The sequence below is a fragment of the Lampetra fluviatilis genome, chromosome 3 (assembly GCF_964198595.1).
Source record: "Lampetra fluviatilis chromosome 3, kcLamFluv1.1, whole genome shotgun sequence".
NCBI lineage: Eukaryota > Metazoa > Chordata > Hyperoartia > Petromyzontiformes > Petromyzontidae > Lampetra > Lampetra fluviatilis.
In genome coordinates, this window is record NC_136277.1 from 8,982,880 (window position 1) to 9,004,763 (window position 21,884).

The following is a 21,884-nucleotide window of genomic DNA, read 5'->3' on the forward strand; positions in this document are numbered from 1 at the left end:
GAGGGGTGGGTGGTGGGGTGGAGGGGTGGGTGGTGAGGTGGAGGGGTGGGTGGTGGGGTGGAGGGGTGGGTGGTGGGGTGGAGGGGTGGGTGGTGGGGTGGAGGGGTGGGTGGTGGGGTGGAGGGGTGGGTGGTGGGGTGGAGGGGTGGTTGGTGGGGTGGAGGGGTGGGTGGTGGGGTTGACAGGTGGGTGGTGGGGTGGAGGGGTGGGTGGTGGGGTGGAGGGGTGGGTGGTGGGGTGGAGGGATTGGTGGTGGGGTGGAGGGGTGGGTGGTGGGGTGGAGGGGTGGGTGGTGGGGTGGAGGGGTTGGTGGTGGGGTGGAGGGGTTGGTGGTGGGGTGGAGGGGTGGGTAGTGGGGTGGAGGGGTGGGTGGTGGGGTGGAGGGGTGGGTGGTGGGGTGGAGGGGTGGGTGGTGGGGTGGGGTGGAGGGATAGGTGGTGGGGTGGAGGGGTTGGTGGTGGGGTGGAGGGGTTGGTGGTGGGGTGGTGGGGTGCTGGAGGGATAGGTGGTGGGGTGGAGGGTTGGGCGGTGGTGACGTTGACTGATCCGCAAATGAGTACCTGGTGCGGCGTGAAAACATCACCACGAGGGAGACAAAGGTGGCCGTGCGGCGTGGTGTTGACCACCCACCCCCTCGTGTGCCGTGCCGGCCTTCAAAGGTGCTCGCCAACAATACTTGCCCCAACAGTGTGTTTAGGCTATACGGGGGGCATCTTTGTCTTTGGTGTTGACGTGGTAGGCCGGTGGGGTACCTCCCTGCTAGGAAATCCCAGTGACGTCCAAGCACTGCCCGGCGACGTCAACTCGTGCGCTGTTCTTAGCCAACAACAGCAGTCGGCGTAACGACACGCCGCGAGACGTTCGCTCGTACACTCGCGTGGACCATTGCTTTGTATACATATTTTTGTTAGCGCCGGTGGAAGGCTTCTAGTAACTCGGGTCAAGGAAGCGGTGCTGTTGCGTACGTTCTGGCAGCATGTCCGGCCGGCGAGATGCGAGGGGGGTGCACATGGAAGCCGAGGATGGGGATGATGAGGAGGAGGAGATCGGGAGGCCACGGGACGTCGGCATGGCCGGGCGCGGGGCCACTCAGTCTGCGAGCGGAGCAACACCCGGCAACCCGGGGGGCGACTGCCCTCAGGAGGGGCCCCAAAGGTGAGTTCCCCTGACTGAGTATTTTCTGGAGGGCCCCAAAGGTGGGTTCCCCTGAATGAGTATTTTCTGGAGGACCCCAAATGTGGGTTCCTCTAATTGAGTATTTTCTGGAGGGGCCCCAAAGGTGGGTTCCCCTAATTGAGTATTTTCTGGAGGACCCCCAAAGGTGGGTTCCCCTAATTGAAGTATTTTCTGGAGGACCCCAAATGTGGGTTCCCCTGAATGAGTATTTTCTGGAGGGCCCCAAAGGTGGGTTCCCCTAATTGAGTATTTTCTGGAGGACCCCAAAGGTAAGTTCCCCTGATTGAGTATTTTCTGGAGGGCCCCAAAGGTGGGTTCCCCTCAATGAGTATTTTCTAGAGGGCCCCAAAGGTGGGTTCCCTTGAATGAGTATTTTCTGGAGGGGCCCCAAAGGTGGGTTCCCTTGAATGAGTATTTTCTGGATGATGATCATCAATGCGTGGCGTGGGGGTTGCTTCATCCAGTGATGGATTGACAAGGCCATGTACATTTACAGTAATTCTCATTAATTAAGTCTGGAGGGGCAGTGAGGGACGCAGATTTTGTGCAGTAATTGAGCAAGTGAGCGGTGAGGGTGAGGGTTGGTACAACTGGGTCTGTCCCGTGGCCTGTCACTGAGTCTTCTGTCACTTCACGTGGCCTCAAGGTGCACCCAGCCTGGCACAAGCGCTGTGCTTTTTGTGAAGCTGGGATGATCTCGTGTCCCTGTCATGATTGAGCGCCTCTCCGTCTGTCTCTGCGTTTAGTTTATTTGACCTTCCGTAGCCATTTCTGTCTCTTAGTGACTCTGTGTGTCTATTTGTTTCGTTGTGTCCCTCTATATCGCCGAGCCTCTCAATGCATCTCTCCCAGTCCATGTGCGTCTCTGAATGTCCGTTCATGTGCGTACGTGTCTTTGTGTCTCCATCTTTGTGTCTCTTAAGTATGTCACTTTGTCCTTGCGATACAAACCCAGCTACCCGAGTTCGATTCCCGCTCACGCCCAGCACCAGTGACGATTATCTGAACCGGTCCTGGGCTTCCTCTAGATCGATTCAGCCTCAAATCTACCTGGTGCGGCGTGTAAACATCGCCGTTAGGGAGACAAAGGCGGCCGGGCGGGGTGCTAGCCACCCAGTCTCTCGCGTGCTCGCTGACAGCACTTACCCCAAAAGTCTGATAAGGTTATAGGGGGATCTTTGTCTCTTTGTATCTCCATGTATCTGTCACCATATGTCTGTCTCACTCTCTGTGGGCTTATATATCTTCGCCTCGCTCTGCGAGTAAACACTCGTTCGCTACCGTGAAATGACGAATCCGTGACGCGGCACAAACCCCGCACTGCCCGGTAGGCGTGAGTGTCTCGTACGTAGCTGATCTGGGGTTCAAGTTGCCCTCAGGTGAGATGGTGGGTGGGGGTAGTGGATAGGTGGTGTTGGGGAGCGGTAGCTGCACTATGAACCCGACGACCAGAGCTCGATTCCCGCTCACGGCTAACACCAGTGACGATTATCTGAACAGGTCCTGGGCTTCCCCTGGGTTGATTCAGCCTCAAATCAAGACGGGGTGCAGTGTGTGATTGCATCACCACTGGGGAGACAAAGTCGGTCGGGTGTGGTGTTGGCCACCCACCCCCTCGTGTTCCGTGCTGGCCTTCATAGGTGCTTAATAACAGCACTTTCCCCAACAGTCTGTTAAGGCTATAAGATAGATCTTTGTCTTTGGAGGGGTGGGTGGTGGTGACGTAGACTCAGCCTCAAATGAGTACCTGGTGTCGTGTGTAAACATCGCCACAAGGGATACAAAGGTGGCCGGGCGTGGTGCTGACCAACCACCTCCTCGTATGCCGTGGCGGCCTTTATAGGTGCTCACTAACAGCTCTTGCCCCAACACTATCTTCAGGATATACGGGGGATCCGTGTCTTTGTTTTTGTCGTGGCAGACAAGGAGTGTACACCATGCTGACGCCTAATGCAGAGAAGCACCAGCGTCTGAAGACACGTAAGTTGTTTTGCCATCACTGTGTTTTTTTTAAATCATAGATATTAAGCAAGGGCTCAAAAGACCTAGAACACAACGTGGCCCAAACAGAAAGTGTGAATAATAATAGGGCATTTAAACACGTGTAATAAACGACTTCCATGACGAGTGTCCTTTTATTAACTAAATTACTGCACAGCTCCGCTCCTTCTCTCTCCCGGCTATTTCCCTTTATCACTGCCATGGACGAGGCGTACTCTCTGTCCCACCTATGAGGTCCGCCAACCTCTCTATCCGATCCCGCCACTGACTGGCGGCGTGTCCGGGATCCGCCACGTGGTTGATGGCGAGGAGAGGATGAGCAGCGACGCTGTCCAAACTCGAGGCTTCCCACACCGACCACGAGTCCTCCCCTGCCTCTGCTTATATTCCTCCCGGCGGAGCTAGGCTCCGCCTCTAGCCACGCCCCCTCGTGGAACCTTCCCGATGGTTCCCGAACATTCTCTCTGACTCTGCCCGTTACCCTCTAGAAGAGGGTCTGTCTAGAGCTCTCTCTAGTGGAAGCCTAGTGGAGGCAACTTCCTCCATCCATAGCATTACGAAGTATTTTCACGGCTGCACCTTTACCTATAACTTCAGATAATTCCCCCCGAATGCATTATCTGGAGTTACATTGGTGTGAAATAACAAGAACAAACAAGATGGCATGGTACTGTGAGCTAGCCAACTCTCCCCGCATGCGTGTTATAAAGGTGCGGCAGAGGAGGAGGCAGCGTTGGACCGGTTGCGGAGCGAGAGGAGGGCTGTGGGAGTACGCATCACCCCATCGCACGTCGGTGAGTTTTGTTAAAATCCAACGCTTGCTACTCCCGAGGGTGTGCACATTGGACTCCATGGATTTGGAGCAATGTATCCGTCACTACAACACAAATAATTAACCACACTGTGGCTACAGCTCCCAACAGTGGAGGCACAGGGAATCTAAGCAAAAGGTAGGGACCCAAAATAGGTCAAGGATCCACAGATTCATGAAAGGATAGGGGTTCACTAAAAATATAACTCAGATCTATATATAAGATGTATTAACTCTCATCTTTAAAAAAAATGCGCCTAAAATAGTTGCAATTAGTAAATGAAAGTACACATGTTATATTTTATCTTCCGTAACATTTGTGGCATTTATTTATTTAATTTCAGCTCATAGCCCCCAATAGGCTGGCACCACCACCGACTCATTACATTGTACAATGGATAAAGATCGTATTCCACACTGACGCACTCAAAACACTTCCTTCTATCTCCGTTTCCCTCACACTCTGCCATAATAAAGCCTTGCATATTCCCCTTTAATTCGAATCATTTGGATGCAGTGGGACATGCCTGTGATCAAGTGATTTGAAGGCAAGAAGGGTTGTTTGATCACATAGGGATTTGGGAACCGTGGACTAACCACTGTGCTACCGCTCCACCCTATAAATAACTATTCTCAGCATTTTAACATACTGGCGGTACACTGGTGCGTGGTATAAAAAAAGCACATTTTTGGAAATAATAATTTATTTTCCTGCGATTCGCAGTCCTGGTCATAAAATCTTGCGGGGTGTGTCAAAATCAGTTTTCGTGATGTCGAAGCAGTTGGAAGGTGAATGCCAGTTAAAATTTAGATTTTCGACTTTAATGAGAACTGGTGTGTTATACTGCACCGGTGTACCGCCAATATGTCCATTTATCCAGGAAACCTCAGTGAGTGTCAAGACTGTTTTTCCAGAGGGCCCTGCACTCTGATCTTTGGCCGATTCCGTTCATGCCTGTTTTGCGTGTTGGAGCAAACCGAATCACCCAGAGAAGACCCAGACAGTGAGGACATACCATTTAAAGATCTGCGTAGATGGATCCAATAACGTACTCTGGGTACTGCCATCACTTGGAAAACCGAGAAGCCCAGCCTGTTTGTGAGTTTCACATGCCTGCGTGGTGATAAAAGTGATCATACTACGTTTTTTACAGAGCATTACTCATGAAAACTGAATCTCACAATGCTGCACAATCCACAACCCACGAAGTAGCATATATATTATGATGTTTTCAGCCAATTAATGAGTTTGTATATACCTGGAGAAAACCTGCACGTGCAAGGCGGCAACACTCTGACAGTCTGTACCATACAGATAGGAAAGATTACTTTAGGTCGCACTTTACTGAACCGCATTCACCTTGCAAGCCAGAATATGGCACCTCGACAACCATGGGAAGGGAGTTTTGCAACTTGTGTGTGATCCACCAACCCTTGCCTACTAAAGGACTGGATTAAAGGCGTGCACCACCATCGCCTGGCTAAATAAGATACAGTGAATATTTCCACTGAGTATTTGGTTGCAAATAATAGTGGAGCAGATAAATTAAACGATTAAACTATAAACGAAACGAAACAGTTTTATTTTACCAGGTAAGGCTATCTGAGCAATATAGCTCTTTTGTAGAAGCAACCGAGCCACAAATGAGAGTGCACCATAGTGGCTTATAATGTGGAAATGTATAACAGCTAAATACTCGAAACACATGTTTCTAAATGTGGAGAAAAAATACCAGAGGACCTGGCGAAAAATCCACACGACCACGGGGAGAACATATCAACTCCAAATATACAGGTGTCGGTCAGAATCAAACCCACGACCTTCTCTATCTATACCAGGCGAGGGAGTTAACATCTCACCACAGCAGCTGTGTCAAAGCTCGTTCGCAGCATGCTATCAGTTTCTTCACAAACCTGTGGTTTCCACCGACCTTTGCTTCTGAAGTGGTGGATCACAAATGTGACTCAACACGAACTCGGCATGCTGTCTGTTTACATGGTCAGTGAAGTGAACTAGCGGGAGCACATTTGTCGCTTGTTACAGAGGTTCATAGTTCGAATCGAGTGGTCACCCTGATTTTAACGGCAGGTGTATTAACCATATGAATACTGAATGCCATCTCCTTCACAGAGGATATTAGAGACCCCGTGATGTCATTCCCAAGAGTAGGGACTGTGTGCTGGAGTCGGGGACTAAATTTCCCAAATGCAAGACTGCAACTTTCTCAATTGGGATCATACCTTGCAATAATCACACCCACTGGCAGACTAATGCCCAACACAACTCTTACAAATGAGCCTAACATTGAATTCTCACCTGGTTAAACAAAATGTTTTTAGAAATGAACTAAACATGCTGACAGTGGAATGTGGCATATTGCTGTGTGAGTGAAAACTTCGCTGGAGAGGGTCCTAAGGTAACAGTTTCACGGTCCACATCCGTGGTTGCTGAAATAGTGCCCCCTTTGCTTGTCATTGACTGGCGCGGTCATGGTCACAGGCGGATCCCTGTCAGAGGGGGAGGTGCGAAAGAATCAGCAGCTGACGACGAGCCGAGCCAAGATCCAAGCCAGGGTGAGAGGATCCTGCAGCACACTGCTCGTCCATACACACCCTCAATGGGGATATCGTACCCATGCGACCTCCACCCTTTGTGAACAGACCCAATCAGCTACTTATTGCCGTGTACACGCACATGTACGGCTCTTTTTCAATCCACTCCTGGATGAAAGCTCATCCACATTGTACGGGCCATAGGCGGTGTTTTTCCACGACGCTTCACCATGCTGGTCAGCGCTGGTTGGTGAATGTGGGCAGCGTAGGGGTAGGGGCATTGAAGTAAAGTACAGCAGTGGATTTATCCTGCACTGTCCTCTGCTGTCCACAACATAACTTGCACAGCACCTGTAATTATCATACTAATATTACGCGTTGTCTGCTTCACAGTGGATGTCAAAGATCCCATGACGTCAACCGCAAAAGAGTAGTCCACTGTGTGCTGGCTTCATGGTCCAAATTTGCCAATATTTTTAAATAACCTGAAAATTACTTGATGGCAATTTACATATTAATCATCGCTACCTCTCTCTAGTTCACTATATTGTATCTTTAGTCTTTCTTTCCCCGGTTGCTTATTACTTATTTTCCACCTTTAAATGCATAGCACTCTGAGATCTGTTCTTTGAGGGCACCTTATAAAAGTACATAATTATTATTATTACTGTGAAAACTTGTGTAACCAGTGTGGTTATTTTACTATTAAATGACGCATATATTCACACTATCGTATTAGAGAGGGTGTAATTAGTGGGTTTTAAACCTTGTGGATGTTGTGGAGTTACGATTGGCTTAGGATAGATGGGCGGTATGTTAGGCCACGCCCTTCGTAAAACGAACGTTAGGCAGGCGCGTGACTTAATTGCCAGAGTCACGTGACCACTGGATAAGGTTAGTTGGTATACAAATTTAGCTTAACTATTACAATTTAACAGTAGCCATCCTTCATAATAAAATAACCATGAACACATTTATATTTTGTAATACATGAGATATTAGTGAACTTGAAAAATTAGTTAATTCTTGAATTTTTATATTTTAACATAAATTAAAATCTGTAAAATTAATGGTGTGAGATATAATCCCTTGGGATCTTGAAGAGAGGGAGGCCCGTATTGAGGACCAATCGTGACGCTAGCACATTAAGTTTACAGAAAGTCCTTCGTGTGCACGTGGCCGGTGTTAGGAGTGAGAGCAGGTCGTGTCGCAGTTTACGAAAAAGATGATCTGGCAGTGGAACCAAGGAAAACAATGCAGAAGTGCTACCAAAACTTTTATTTAATCATTTATTGATGACCACCCTGTGTCGTCTAACAATCAAGGCCAGTAAAGATCGAGGCGCAGTGGTCACGGGTCACACTTGGAAGGACCCTCCTAAAAAAAGTCACGAGATTCAATGAGGCTTTCCTGGGCAAATGAGCATAACAAATAAATATGCCTATCCATGCGTTCACCAACCCGCACTGACCAGCCTGGGGGCTATCATTCATCACTGGATTAACAAAGGGCTGTACATGTATCCTAAATGCAATATTAAGCATATAATTTGCCTATAATTTCCATTCATTGTAAAAAAAATATTCAAATAATCGATGTATGGCTTGATAAAAGTGTGTAACAATTTTTTTTGTTCCTGGGTAGTAAGTGTTATTTCCTAATTGCTTATACCTCAGAAGTACACAAAATGGCTATTAGTCTCCACAGAGTATGGAGTCCCCACAAACTTTGCTTTTGTGACCAGGACAGTGATATTTTGAAATTTACCTATTTTCAATGAGAAAACGGGCGAATTTGTGTCTTTTCGTAAATTTCAAAATATCATTGTCGGGGTCACAAAAGCAAAGTTTGTGGAGAATAATAGCCATATACTTTTTAGGCATAAGCAATTACGAAATAACCCTTACTACCCTGGAACAAAAATTGTGTTACGTAGTGTAATAAGATGTGTAATAAACAATTTCATGTGACGAGTCGAAGCATCGTTATTCGCCAAGAGGCTTCTTGGCCTCCTGAATGTGTCTGTCTTGCCGCTCGGTGACAGATGGATCGCGAGGAGCGTGAGCGTTGCCGCAGAGCCCAGGATGAGGCCGAGTTCCAGAAGAAGAAGGACATTCAGAGGCAGAAGGTGAGACCAGAGCAAAATCCTGGAGTCTAATTTGGGTGTCAGCCACCTCTGTGTTTAAACCAGGGTTCTCAAGTGTATTGAGGCTGATGGTCTCAGTCTGGTGACCAATATCTGCACAAAAACACATTATATAAAATTTGGTTTTCACTTATTTTGGATAATTCTACAGCTCTGAAGCCTACATTTTGGATGCATGTACTGTATATTGAACTTCTTTCATAACGTACATAGCCAACTGTGCTAATTGCAGGTGAGGGGAAGGACAACAAACTAAACACAAACATTTATAAAGAAATCAGTTTTCAATCTAGATTTAACAGTGCATAACTCCAGTGGCTTATCGGAAAGAACAGCATTCCGAATGGCTGCACCATGCAATGCGGTCACCATCTTTGTTCAAAGGCTAGCCAAAAACTGCTGCGAGCAAGACTGGAGTTTGTGTGATGGTTTATGTTCCTTGACAAGATTAGCAAAGTATTGTAGATTGACTGCCATTTGACAGATATAACTAAAGCACTTCACATGATCAAATTCAGGGCTCTATCTCCCCCCACCCCGCCGCCAGTCCCCCAAAGGATAACAGGTAAGTCAATAAATCTTCAAACTAGTTCCATGATGTCTCCTTCCACACACCATTTTTTTACATAGACCAATGCACTGATTTGCAGGAGTTCGATATTGACATTCTTTATCTCCTAGCATGTTATTGTTAAGCAAAATTTCAACAAAATAGAAATGATTTTCTCATTTACAAAAAACTTGTCATGAACGTGTATGTTAAACATTTGTTATTTCATTGTTTATTTCAAAGTATCAATGTCCATTGCCATGCATGTGTGTGTGCTCGTTTATTAGGCTATAGAAGCAGAAAGTCGACATAAGCAGAGAGATGCCCAAAGGAGGAGATCATTCGCAATGGATCACTCCCGGTACAATCACTCGCAATAAAACTTCACCCGGCAAGTCCTTAAGAGACCTTTTTCTAGCTGTACAGAAGATGTAAAGAAGCTGGTATGAGTTCTATCAACCATGAATTTATATTTATGCGATGTAACCCAAAAAACCTTTATTATGGATAATATTGGTCGTGAAAGTCTACGTGTTAAACTGAGTTATATCAATGGTTCTGGGCCTCCCCGAGGTCAACCCTGCCTTAAATGAGTACCTTCTGCGATTTTTAACATCAGTACTGGAGAGACAAATGTGAATTTGTAGTGACAATTTACACCATTGGTGAGTGATAGCTGAACTGGCCCCGGACCCTTCATCCCACAAACACGCACTTACCGGCGTGATGGAGTATGTTCAAACAATCCCAATGACTTATGTGTTATCTGGAGGCCTTCATCCAACAGTGGACTGACAAAAGCCTATGAAGTTATATTATTTTTGTACTCAATTATTAAGTACTGAAGTCGCAGGTTTGATCTGTCGGCACGACAGTTGCAACAATGGGGTGTTTTAAAATCTCTCCACCTGTGTCCACCCAGCTGTACAGATGAGTTCACCACAGTTAATCGATTGGCAGGCCATCATAGAAGAATAGGGCAAGATATCTTCTCCAGGGACTCTCTGTAGCTCCCTTTAGTACAGGGGTCAGCAACTTTTCAAAGAAGAAGAGCCATTTTTAAAAAATCTTTGACAAAAATATTTCAAGAGCCGCACCACACGCAGAGCTACTTGTACACAAACACAGCAGGTATACAACAGGTGCCAAAAAAATCCTGACGAAAATGAACAAAAATGTTATGGAATAAACTGCATCTATTTAGTTCTTTCCCCCTTCGTTATTGTTTAAGAACACAGTTTAACTGTATATTTTGCCATCACCAGAGCATTCCATCGTGTCCCATTCCATTCCATATTTAATAAATGATCTCTGTTAAATTATGCTTAAGATTTAAGTAAAAAAATGGCTGCCCGCCAAGGGGGCAGCCAAAGAGCCACAAGGGAGAAGCCAAAGAGCCACAAGGGGGCAGCCAAACAGCCACAAGGGTGATGCCAAACAGCCACAAGGGGGCAGCCAAAGAGTCACGATGGGGAAGCCAAAGAACCACCTAAGGCTTCGGAGCAGCAGGTTGCCGACCCCTGCTCTAGTCGAAGCTCTTCCCCCCAACAGTGGCATGAGCAAATCATTGCAGGGCTTCACCTTTACCTTTTCTTTTTACTGTCCTGCGAGCTTCAGGTGGGAGAGAAGGTTTGATGAACAACTCATATTTGTCCTCACTTTTTCCCCAGGACCAATGAGCACTTCTTGAACAAAGTTGAGTGGAGCAGCCAAAAAGACACTGCTAAAGGACCTCAAGCAGACACAGCCATGGTAAGGCACTATATTTGATTCTCAGTGCAAAATCCAGTGCAGTTATTTGTGTTTCATAACAGTATTGTGAAACATATACAGCCCTTTTGACCATCGACTGCAGGATGAGGACATTAATTAACATCACAACAATAATTTTACTGACCATCTCTCCTCACATTTTACTTCCTTCAGTGCACCTTAATAAGAAGAATGTCAGTAAAACTTAATAGGCTTGACCCTATCTGGCAATAACACAGGAGATGTTCAAACATCAAATAGACACCTATTGTAAGGCATCAAGTCTGCATTAACCAACAGAGCATGTCTGTATATTTTACAAGCATGTGTGGTTAATGCAGACTTCATGCCTTGTAATAGGTGTCTAGTTGGTGTTTGAGCATCTTAACACTTGTGTTATTGCCACAAACATGAAGCCTATTTTGATGTTGGCAAAAAGGTCCCATAGAAAAATGTCAGTAAGTTTTATGGCAATGCTCGTGATGGGGTTTGTTTATCGATGCTTCACCACATTAGTCAGTGTGAGTTGGTGAAGGGGAGGAGCACAGAGAAGTATAGAACAATGGATGATGTTGCAATGTCCTCTGCTGTCCACCACTTAGCCTTACAGCTGTCTGACTAGAAAAAGTGATTCCAAATAAGTATTGTAAGTAACTTTTTAAGTTTTGTGGTTTATTTTTATTGGAATTTAAATGAATGGTGATTGAATGTGTTATTTGTTCAGGCTAGGAGTAAATTCAGGGACTACAGAGATTCCCAGCGGAAGGAGGAAGAGGAGGCACACAGACTGAAAAAGGAGACACAGAGAAGAAAGGTATGGATTTATAAATTACCCTCCAGCTCCCAGCAAAGCAGCCTTTACTCAACAACACAGCCCTCTCTCACTAACCACTCAAGTGTAGCCATCACAGCCAATGGTGGTGATACCAACATACCTGACCATTTCGTCCTTCCTTCTTAATCCAATAGTTGAACCTTATGGTGGGACCCCGGAGTCCCCAATAAACAGAAGTAAAAATCGTAATTAATTAATTTATTTTTGGCGACTCCGTCCCGCCGCGCACATAAACGCCATGACCTACCAGAAATCAATCCCCTCGTTCTTCACCAAGCACCCATTGTTGCAAAAATTGCCGTAGTCATAGACAAAACTTTGATTAGCACATCATGTAGAGGTCGTCGAGAGGAATAGATTGCCATATTGTTTGCCTTCAATAGACATAAAATGACGTCGCAACGCAGTTCATGCGAGAGCCGGGGGCTTAAGGGACCCTGGAGTCCCACCATAAGGTTAAGCTGTTGTACAGCAGCAATGGCCAACACTCCATGCACTCTGATCCATGTTAGTGGATCTCAATTGGAACTCCCATCCACCAGAAAACTACGACCAATAATTATCCATCATTAATTTAACCCTGTAATACTTGATACAGTACAGTAGACAAAATATTCATCTTCTTGGTTCTTTCGGTAAAGTCACGTAGAATGGAAATAATAAAATACTAAAAATAAAACATAATAAAATAATTCTCACGACGTTTTGGCCACAACGCAGACAAAATATTGGCGGAATTTATTGGTAGATCTTATATTATCCTTTAATATACAGGTATCCCTCGATTTATGAACATTTGGTTTACAAAATTTTGCTTTAACACAATTGACAAATTATGGACAATTTTCAGTTAAAGAAATCGAATTTCCGTGTTCACAAAATTTCACACGGCACGCACCATGAGATAACATAGCATAAACCGCAGTCACCTCATAATGCACTGCACGAAACAGCTGCCTGCTGAGTAGTGCATACAGTAGTACATACAATGTTGTCCCACGTCTGACTGCATAGCCGCATGTGAGTGAATTCAAACCGCATACTGTATATCAAATTTTGGGTAAAAATAGATGAGCCACATATACACTTAATCAGAAAAACTGAACCCGCATACAGCGAGGGAAACCTGTACAAATAATTCTTAGTTATTTGTTTTCCATGATTTGTAACTAAATTTGTTGTACGCTTATGCCAACATTTGTTGTCATTTGTCCTGAGAGCCACAATAAAAATTCAGATCCATCCATGAATCCTGAATCACATTTTGGGCACCACTGTAGTTCAGTCAATGGCTCACCTTCAAGGTCTATTCTTATGATCAAAATGAATCAATATTAATTTATAAATACTGCCCAACTAGGATGAACACCACATGAGGATGAACACCACTGGAATAAAGTGCACACTGTAGTACTCCCTCTACCATAGCCCAACTGGGTTTTGTTTCTTTCCATGTTCACTGACCCCTTCCAATGCCTCTCTCAGCAACCTGACATTCTATCCTGTACACACGTCCCACCCATCACACGCACCTTTATTTCCCAATTATCTACACAACACTTTGTTGCGACGTTTTATTTAGAGCTTCCAAGTTGCTTAATCTATTATTACATGAATCACTGGCATCCTCTGCATGCACTCAAATTCTAAGTTCAGACATATTTTGTTGTTGCTTCCTTGAAGTTGAACTCTCTGACCCATATGGTCACGTGATAATTAATCTCTACGGATGTACACTATGAGATCTCTTTTACCAGTGGCAAAATATAATAGTAGGTTTTTACCCTTTTAACTGGTACAAAACTGACACCTTTATTCAAGGCATCATGTTTGCAATGACCACAACACAAGTAGTCAAAAAAGCAAACAAAAAGAAGTAACTCTGATAAGGATGATAATATGCACTGTCCTTGAAGTTGATTGGCCCACACCCGAGACGGCTTTCTTTAGAGCCTAGTCCCCATTGGTGTAGGGCCAGATGACACCAGAAGGCGTACAACTCAAACACAGTGCAATATCAGAGTATTGAGAGCTCGGGGTAAGCATTTACACTATGAGATCTCTTTTACCAGTGGCAAAATATAATAGTAGGTTTTTACCCTTTTAACTGGTACAAAACTGACACCTTTATTCAAGGCATCATGTTTGCAATGACCACAACACAAGTAGTCAAAAAAGCAAACAAAAAGAAGTAACTCTGATAAGGATGATAATATGCACTGTCCTTGAAGTTGATTGGCCCACACCCGAGACGGCTTTCTTTAGAGCCTAGTCCCCATTGGTGTAGGGCCAGATGACACCAGAAGGCGTACAACTCAAACACAGTGCAATATCAGAGTATTGAGAGCTCGGGGTAAGCATTTACACTATGAGATCTCTTTTACCAGTGGCAAAATATAATAGTAGGTTTTTACCCTTTTAACTGGTACAAAACTGACACCTTTATTCAAGGCATCATGTTTGCAATGACCACAACACAAGTAGTCAAAAAAGCAAACAAAAAGAAGTAACTCTGATAAGGATGATAATATGCACTGTCCTTGAAGTTCATTGGCCCACACCCGAGACGGCTTTCTTTAGAGCCTAGTCCCCATTGGTGTAGGGCCAGATGACACCAGAAGGCGTACAACTCAAACACAGTGCAATATCAGAGTATTGAGAGCTCGGGGTAAGCATTTACACTATGAGATCTCTTTTACCAGTGGCAAAATATAATAGTAGGTTTTTACCCTTTTACGGATGTAATAATGCATTGATTTATCAACTAAATATTACTATCGCATTCATGATGCAGGTATTGTATTGTGTAAAAGTAATACATTTGTATTCATTCAGTTATATATATTTTCTCATAGATTATTTTTGGGCGTGTAGTGCCGCTGACACAAGTTCTTGCTTACTATGAGCCTTTATTTTGGACACAACACTAATTCTAGGCCCAGGCTTCGATTCTTGATGGTTGACCTTTGTCTTCTCTCCAACGGTCCCATCCCCTTGTGCTCTACCCTTTTATATTCCTCGAGCCCCCTTTCTCGAAGGTTCGCTCACCCCATTTCCCTCAGCCAATCCTCGTCCTCTTTCCCTAACGGTTCTCAACCCTTATCCCGACAGTCCACCCTCGTTTTTCTGCCTCTTACCTTTGAATTTTCCTTGCAATCAGTTTAATTCTCTGACCATAACCAATCCTCTTTGAGGCCTCCCTATACCAATAAGAGGCCCCTAACACACTTCCTGACTGTCCGTCTGCATATGTACAGTACCCTGTCAGGCAAGGGTCTATTGATTCGGTCTTTATATACGTAAGCTTTCACGACCAATATAATGATTTATAATTTGGTTTCTGGTGGGTTAGATCATGTACATATAATATTAGTTTTTATTTCTATAATCCTCCACCACCTGACACTTAAATCAAGTTATCACATGGGCAAATGTGCACATTGATTCGTTTTATCAGCAAACTGGAGGAATATTGAAAAGAAAGCAAAACTTTTGATAATTCTGTATGAAGTTTCACTGGAGATTACATCCAGTTTGATTTTTAACATTCCGGATTTCTGAAAAATAAAACCCATTCTCATATTTTCCCACATGACAGTTGGATCTAATTGGATCTGTCAGGTGGTGCAGGATTATTGTAAAAGAAAACCTGATACCGACACAATCTAACCTAAAATACACTAATTACGAATCATTATAGATTCTCTAAATGTCTGTATTCTCTACATTTACACAAAACATGTATTTGAGTTGTACATCGAATTATAACCTGAGGTTGGTGTGAAATTCTGGATCATTTAGAGTTTGGAGACGAGGGTTTTGGCGAAGTCATTACATGCGGTGATAAATTGGCTTTGAAATTGCATTTTTCCCTATGCTATATCTACTGCCGGTGAGCTTGTGGGATGAGTGTGATCACTTTTTTTTAATTCTCATTTCCAGGCAGAAGATTTGGAGGAAAATAAGAAAGCCGAGGAGAATAAGAGAGCTCGGCAATTGCAGATGGATCACAGGAGGTGCGAGAGAGAGTGATCTTACTTACACGGTCTTTATGCAAAAACGGATTGAATAAAATAAACTTATATTTAAAACAGACAAGGGCCTGTTTCACTTTGCAAATATTAAATAAATTTGATCCATCAGTTGATGGGTATTTTTTGGACCGAATGTTTCCCAGTAAATTCTATGAAAGATGCAGTTTTTCCCTCCACATTTGTAAACATGCGATCGATTATATCGCTGCTCGAAATTTCTACGTGATAAGCCACTTTGTTGAACGATCATTTGTGGTCAGATCACTTAATAGATCTGTGGGGTTTACCTGGAATCAAAGCGGCAACCTATGGTGGGCTAAGCAATACACTATGGCAGCATCCCTAATACATACTTAAGACTGATTTGGTTATTTGATCATCAGAGCGAACCAGGCTTTCCTGGACAGGCTGGAAGGACGACGCAGCGGAGAAACGGCCAACATACCACAGTGCGAAGGCACCTGGCATGCAGAGAGCAGCACTCTTCCTTTTAAAGACGGTGACAACATAGGTATTTGCCATAATTTTAATTTATATCATGCACTGTATTGATCAAGACTGGTGTCATTATTGGGTGCAACGGTGCATTGGTTTGTGTTCTGCACGATGAACCAGGCAATATATTTTTAAGTGATGTTTACCTTTCTATACTTTGAATTCCTATCGTGTTTTTGGATTGTTGGTTGTTGTAACGTTCTGATTTGCCCCTACTAGGCATTTGTGAAAAATACCTTTTTCGCTCATATTCCTCCAGTATAAATAAATATTCTGATTCTAATCCTAGTAAAATTCCCGGCCACAGATAATGTCAGCATCGAGTGATATCTGATTTGGTTATGAGTTATCTGTGCAGAGTTTGCTCTTTTCTCACATGTGTGGGTTATTTTTTTGGCTCTCTGGTGTTATCTCACTCGTAATAAAAAAAGAGAGAATTGGTTAAGCATCCGGGAGCAGAACACTGGGAAGTGCTGGTGTGGTTAACCAGGATAATACGTGCCAAAGCACGGAGGCAGATTATGTGTTTGAATACAGGTTTCAGCCACCTGGGATTAAATCAAAATCTCAAATATAACGAGTTGACCGTCTCGGTCTACTAATGACAGTATAGGTCACGGTAAGTTTGGTTTGTCACTCCAGCATATTCGGCTTTGGCTTGATTGAAGAACTTGCATTACCAAGAACGTTGAATAAACACCTTCACGCTGTGGTGAGGCTGAGCTGCCCATGCCCATATGAATGTTCCTGTGAATATTTGCATAACTGCGCAGGAGTGTGGAGGAGCAGTGATGCTGATTCCAGGCCCTTGGACAGCTTCAGCAGCAGAAAGTAAGTTAATATTAGGAGGAGGGAGTGCGTGAGTGAATGAGCTGTGGGCTCTGTGATGTAGAGCTCATTTATGGGTGTTTTGTCAATCCATTTCAAGATGAGGGCTCCCCACACCATGTAGATTATGTTTTGTTTTATACTATACGTCACCACGCTAGTCAAGTGCGGATTTGTAGAGGTGGGAGCTTGGATTTTGCTCTACCATCCACAGCCGCTTATGACAACATATTTGTGCATTGCGGTTATCCATCTAAGCACAAACCAGCCTCAATCCTAATTGGCTTTTAACAGCCAATGAGATCGGGTGCATTGCCTGTGGTCTGGTTTTAAGGAAATATGTCGCTCCTTTGTGAACATAATTAAATACAGTATTTCCTTGTTATCTGGACAAGGGATACATTTCAGAGATGCTCGTAAATAGCAATTTTCGCGGATAATGATATTGGCATACGAATATCAATGTTTTAGTGAATTACCTTAAATAAATACTTAAATAAGCTATTAAAACACGAAAATTATCAACAAAAAATTGGTTCTAATAAACATAAAGTAAATATAACATTAACTTGTGAAATAATAGTTTGTAAATTAAATTTCCTTAAATTATGATGATGCTGCGCAGCAGTTCCTCCATGATACAGGTTTTTTCGGTTAGATCACGTAAATATAAAGTGTCGTTAAACCCGCCACAACCCGATACAGCCAATTACTACGGTTTGTCACGTAAACAGAACATACCGATTCGTTACTAGTACAGCACACCGGCGTTGGAGAGTAAATCCACAACATTTACAATCTGAGTACAACGTTTCGCCAGTAAATACAACTAGCATCATCAGGTGACAGCCATATTTGTGGAAAAATCCTCCTGTCTCGTTCCTTAAATAGTGGGATCGATGTGATGGCGTCACTTGAGAGCCCTTCACGTACGAAGGCCAGAGCGGGGGAGTTAATGAATGTATATAAATTACAATGGGTATCCATTACCGGTTGCGTTATTCATATGGCAATCAACATACATTCCCAAGTGCTGTTTTATTTTTCCCCAGTGATGCGGCAAGCTCCGACATAACCCAGCTGCGGGATAAATTTCCATGGTACAACGAACAAGCCCTGAAACAAATCCTTGATGATTGCTGTGGAGACATATCTCGTGTCTGCAGCCTTCTGTCTGAATGATGGGAGATTTTGGATAACAGAAAAATGGATCAATGAGACACAAATGAAGCTTTCGGCTTGCTCTTTTTCCTAAAAAAAACACAAGACAATATCAACCGATTTAACTATTATGGGTTGGACCTCGTGGCGTAGCTATCGAGTGTGCAGGAAGTACAACTTTATTGGAGTCCATGGGCTGAACGTTCCCATGCAACGAGCCACAAATAGAATAGAAATTGGATGACGGGCCCCAATAATTTTCTTGCACCTGGGCCCATGCCACTGATGCTTATGCCATTGGATGGACAACTATTGTTGTGTGGTTGCTGGTATAATGGTGGCCTTTTAGAGAAGTATTTTATTGTATCTTTTCAACAATTAATATTGATTTTTAAGTTAAATTTTTGAAGTATCAAATTGTGTCAAAGAACCTGTATTTTTTGTTGTTGCATATTTGTATGTAATGGCTTCAGATGACTCCTCCAGTCTCTATAGGGCGTTATATTCACAATGTAAAAAAATAATTGATTTCCGGATATGAAACGCACATCTGGATTACAGCAAGTCAACGCCTATGACCAAATATCACTCTAAATGCGCCTAATCTCATCAAATCTCAGAAGCTAAGTCGGAATTAGCTTGGTAAGTATTTTAATGAGTGAACACCTGGGATGTCCAGGTGTTGTAGGCATGGGGCTACAATGTAGCTTGGCTATGGCTGTCAACTCCTCATATGCATGGTGGGGTTTTTCCCAGTTTTCCTCCTGGATGAAACCATTAATGGAATCGACCAAACATCCCAATGGAGTACTTTCCTAAATAGGGGTCTTTACACCCAATGAGGCTTTCCTGGGTAAATATTTGACATTTTGAATATTAATATAATTGCAAAGAGGGTGATATGTTACACTCATATTTCCTTAAGAAAATGCAGAATCACGACAGTGGGCCAAAGAAACTCGTGCGTTTCTAATAAGAAGCTTATCATGGCTTATTTTAACTTGTGGTTATTTTCAGTGTAAAACTGTTGATATACTGCTGCTACTTTTAATTGCAACTTTTAAATATATGTACCTTGCCTTTGAACTGCACTTAGTTTATGTTATCAATTACTGTAAAATCAAGCACATTCATGAACCAATAAAACTTTTAAAATATATATTTGCGCATTTGTTTACGTGGCAACTTTCTTTATTTTGCTGTATCAGGTGTATGACACGCAATGAAATTGTAACTTTCAAAATAGGTGTTAAACCTATTTATTAAATGTGCTATCACAGACCTTAAAAATAGTTATCAATGCCATTGTTATGAACGCGATTTTAACGTCTTTGCAGTGTATTAATCATTGATATCTTCGTGTATGTAAACATGCATTTAAGAATTTATGAATTAAAATGGATGTTATACCCATTATACGTAAACTGAACTTTTTATTTTACCAGGTAAGACCCACTGAGCTATATAGCTCTTTTTCAGAAGCGACCTGGCTACAAATGATAGCTCAACGAAGTGGCTTATCATGTGGGGATTTATAGCAGCCAAATACTCTCCAACGCATGTTTCTAAATAGGGAGAACATGCAAACTAGAAATATACAGGCGTGAGGGTCCGGATCGAACCCATACATGTGTAGTGACATAGAATTAGCTATGTAGCAGCATAGTGCTGGCTGCTGGCAGGGAAGGATCTACAGCTTACAGCAGCCCTGACAGCGGCAGGCCAGGTGATACACCAGAGGGGGATCTAGGGGGCACACTGGGAACCCGCGGGTAGCTTCTATAAAGGGGGCGTGGCCTGGGCAGGGCCAGGCCACGCGGACAGTAGAAGAGGGGCCCCGGGAGGGGACCTCGGGCTGTCGTTTGGAATGGGATCCCTGTCATGCTGCTGGAGTCTTCACCATTCTTCTTGTCGTCTCCATCTTCACCATCTCGGCGTCGCCAGTCAGGCAGTCTACCAACTATCCTGACTGGGAACCGTAGTCGACTATAGACGGATTTATTGGATGTGTTAACCCGTTGTTTGCGTGTTAATAAAGAGAGTGCCTCCAACTCTTAGTGTCTCTGATTCAGTCCCTACACATGTGTCATGAGACGACTTCTGAGACACGACTTGTAGAGGATTCTTATTTATTTCTTGATACTTTAAGGACAGGGTCACGAATAACATAAGTGCTGAGTTACTTATAACTTAGCCACCCATACAGCGACATCGGCGACATACAACTATATAGCTGACTTTTCGATTTAAAGCTTTCGTGACTGCAGGGATTCATCTTCTTGGTTCTTTCGGTAAAGTCACGTAGAAGGGAAGTAATAAAATAATAAAAATAAAACATAATAAAACAATTCTCACGACGTTTCGGCCACAACGCAAGCAGCCATCCTCAGGCGAAGAATGAAACACCCCAAGCTTGGAGCGTATATTTAAGCTGGGTTAGAGGGGGGGGAGGTGGGAAGAAGAGCGCCTAAACAAAATAATTTGCATATCAAGAGGAATTCAGCATATGGAAAATGCGTAGGAGGTGGGCGGGGGGGGTTCCAAATCAATACTATGCCCGTGCATTATGCAGGATTAGCAGCATCAAAGGGGGGGGGAAGGGGGGGAGCATTAACAAAGGAAAGGAATGTTAATAGTATGTAGCTGTAGTTACTAAACAACCACGTAAAAAACTACAGTATAAACTGCATGACAAACTAAAGTATAAACTACATAGCATCATCAGTAAACTTACTATACTCTACAATAAGCTGAGTTACTAACAGTAAGTAATACATGAAAAATTCTACGTTGTAGAAAATTATATAATATGCTTCCATCTAAACTTTATTCTCTTACATCACACGCGTCTATACCGTACTATATACTTCCATAGGCAAAACCAACATTAAATTACATACTGTATTGCTATAAACCACCCTATACCTTATACATTTTTAATATAACACTATGTATTATTCTACCCACCCTAATGTGTATCAAAATGGTTTATTACGTCCTTCCAGTGATTGCTAAGCCAGAATCCATCTTCTCGGTTAAAATTGTCTCTGTGTTTGTAAATGTGGATCGCCTCATGTACGAATCTCTCATGATAGCCAGATGGCTTGCAGAGAACCTCTGTCTTGGAGAAGTCAATGTCATGTGAGCCCACTGAGTTGTAACAGTGATCTGCCACGGCTGAGGTGTTTGTCCTACAGTGTTTCAGGTCAGCTTTATGTTCACGGATGCGGTCCGAGACATGTCGTTTGGTTTCCCCAATGTAACTGCTACCACAGAGGCAACTTAGTTTGTAGACACCAGGGTACTGTATGTCTGGAACCACATCTTTTACAGACGGTACCAGATCACGGATTTTATGTACTGTGTTGAATCGGACCTGGATCTTGTGTTTAATCAGGATTTTGGAGATCTTTTTTGTGACCCCAGCAATGTAGGGTAAGGTGATGGTCTTGAAAGGCTCCTCAACAGGATCTTTCTTGGTGGTTGGAGTGATGGCTTTGCGGATTGTGTAGTCGGAGTAACCATTAGCCTTAAGAGCTTGG

At 43.6% G+C, this 21,884-nt stretch overlaps 1 protein-coding gene across 2 annotated transcripts; it reads left to right on the forward strand.

The window, feature by feature from the left end:
- Positions 1-500: 500 nt before the first annotated feature.
- Positions 501-18,601, forward strand: EPSTI1 (epithelial stromal interaction 1). 2 transcript variants are annotated; one of them, XM_078878707.1, is made up of 13 exons: positions 501-659; positions 976-1,155; positions 3,098-3,156; positions 3,888-3,971; positions 6,489-6,562; positions 8,586-8,669; positions 9,525-9,598; positions 10,908-10,989; positions 11,714-11,803; positions 15,767-15,840; positions 16,242-16,369; positions 17,127-17,184; positions 18,234-18,601. In XM_078878707.1, exons 1-13 carry the CDS (start codon positions 553-555, stop codon positions 18,361-18,363), a joined length of 1,224 nt encoding a protein of 407 aa, XP_078734833.1. In that variant the 5' UTR covers positions 501-552; the 3' UTR covers positions 18,364-18,601. The 2 variants fall into 2 exon arrangements, with proteins under 2 accessions (XP_078734833.1, XP_078734842.1); XM_078878716.1 differs by lacking the exon at positions 501-659 and having other exon boundaries at positions 740-1,155.
- The last annotated feature ends 3,283 nt before the right edge of the window (positions 18,602-21,884 follow it).

Bases quoted from the DNA above. Each gene is read 5' to 3' on its own strand.
- EPSTI1 (XM_078878707.1), top strand. From the start codon at position 553: ATGAGTACCTGGTGCGGCGTGAAAACATCACCACGAGGGAGACAAAGG. The intron at 660-975 runs GTGCTCGCCAAC...ACGTTCTGGCAG, and splicing joins TGCCGTGCCGGCCTTCAAAG to CATGTCCGGCCGGCGAGATG. The intron at 6,563-8,585 runs GTGAGAGGATCC...GCTCGGTGACAG, and splicing joins GAGCCAAGATCCAAGCCAGG to ATGGATCGCGAGGAGCGTGA.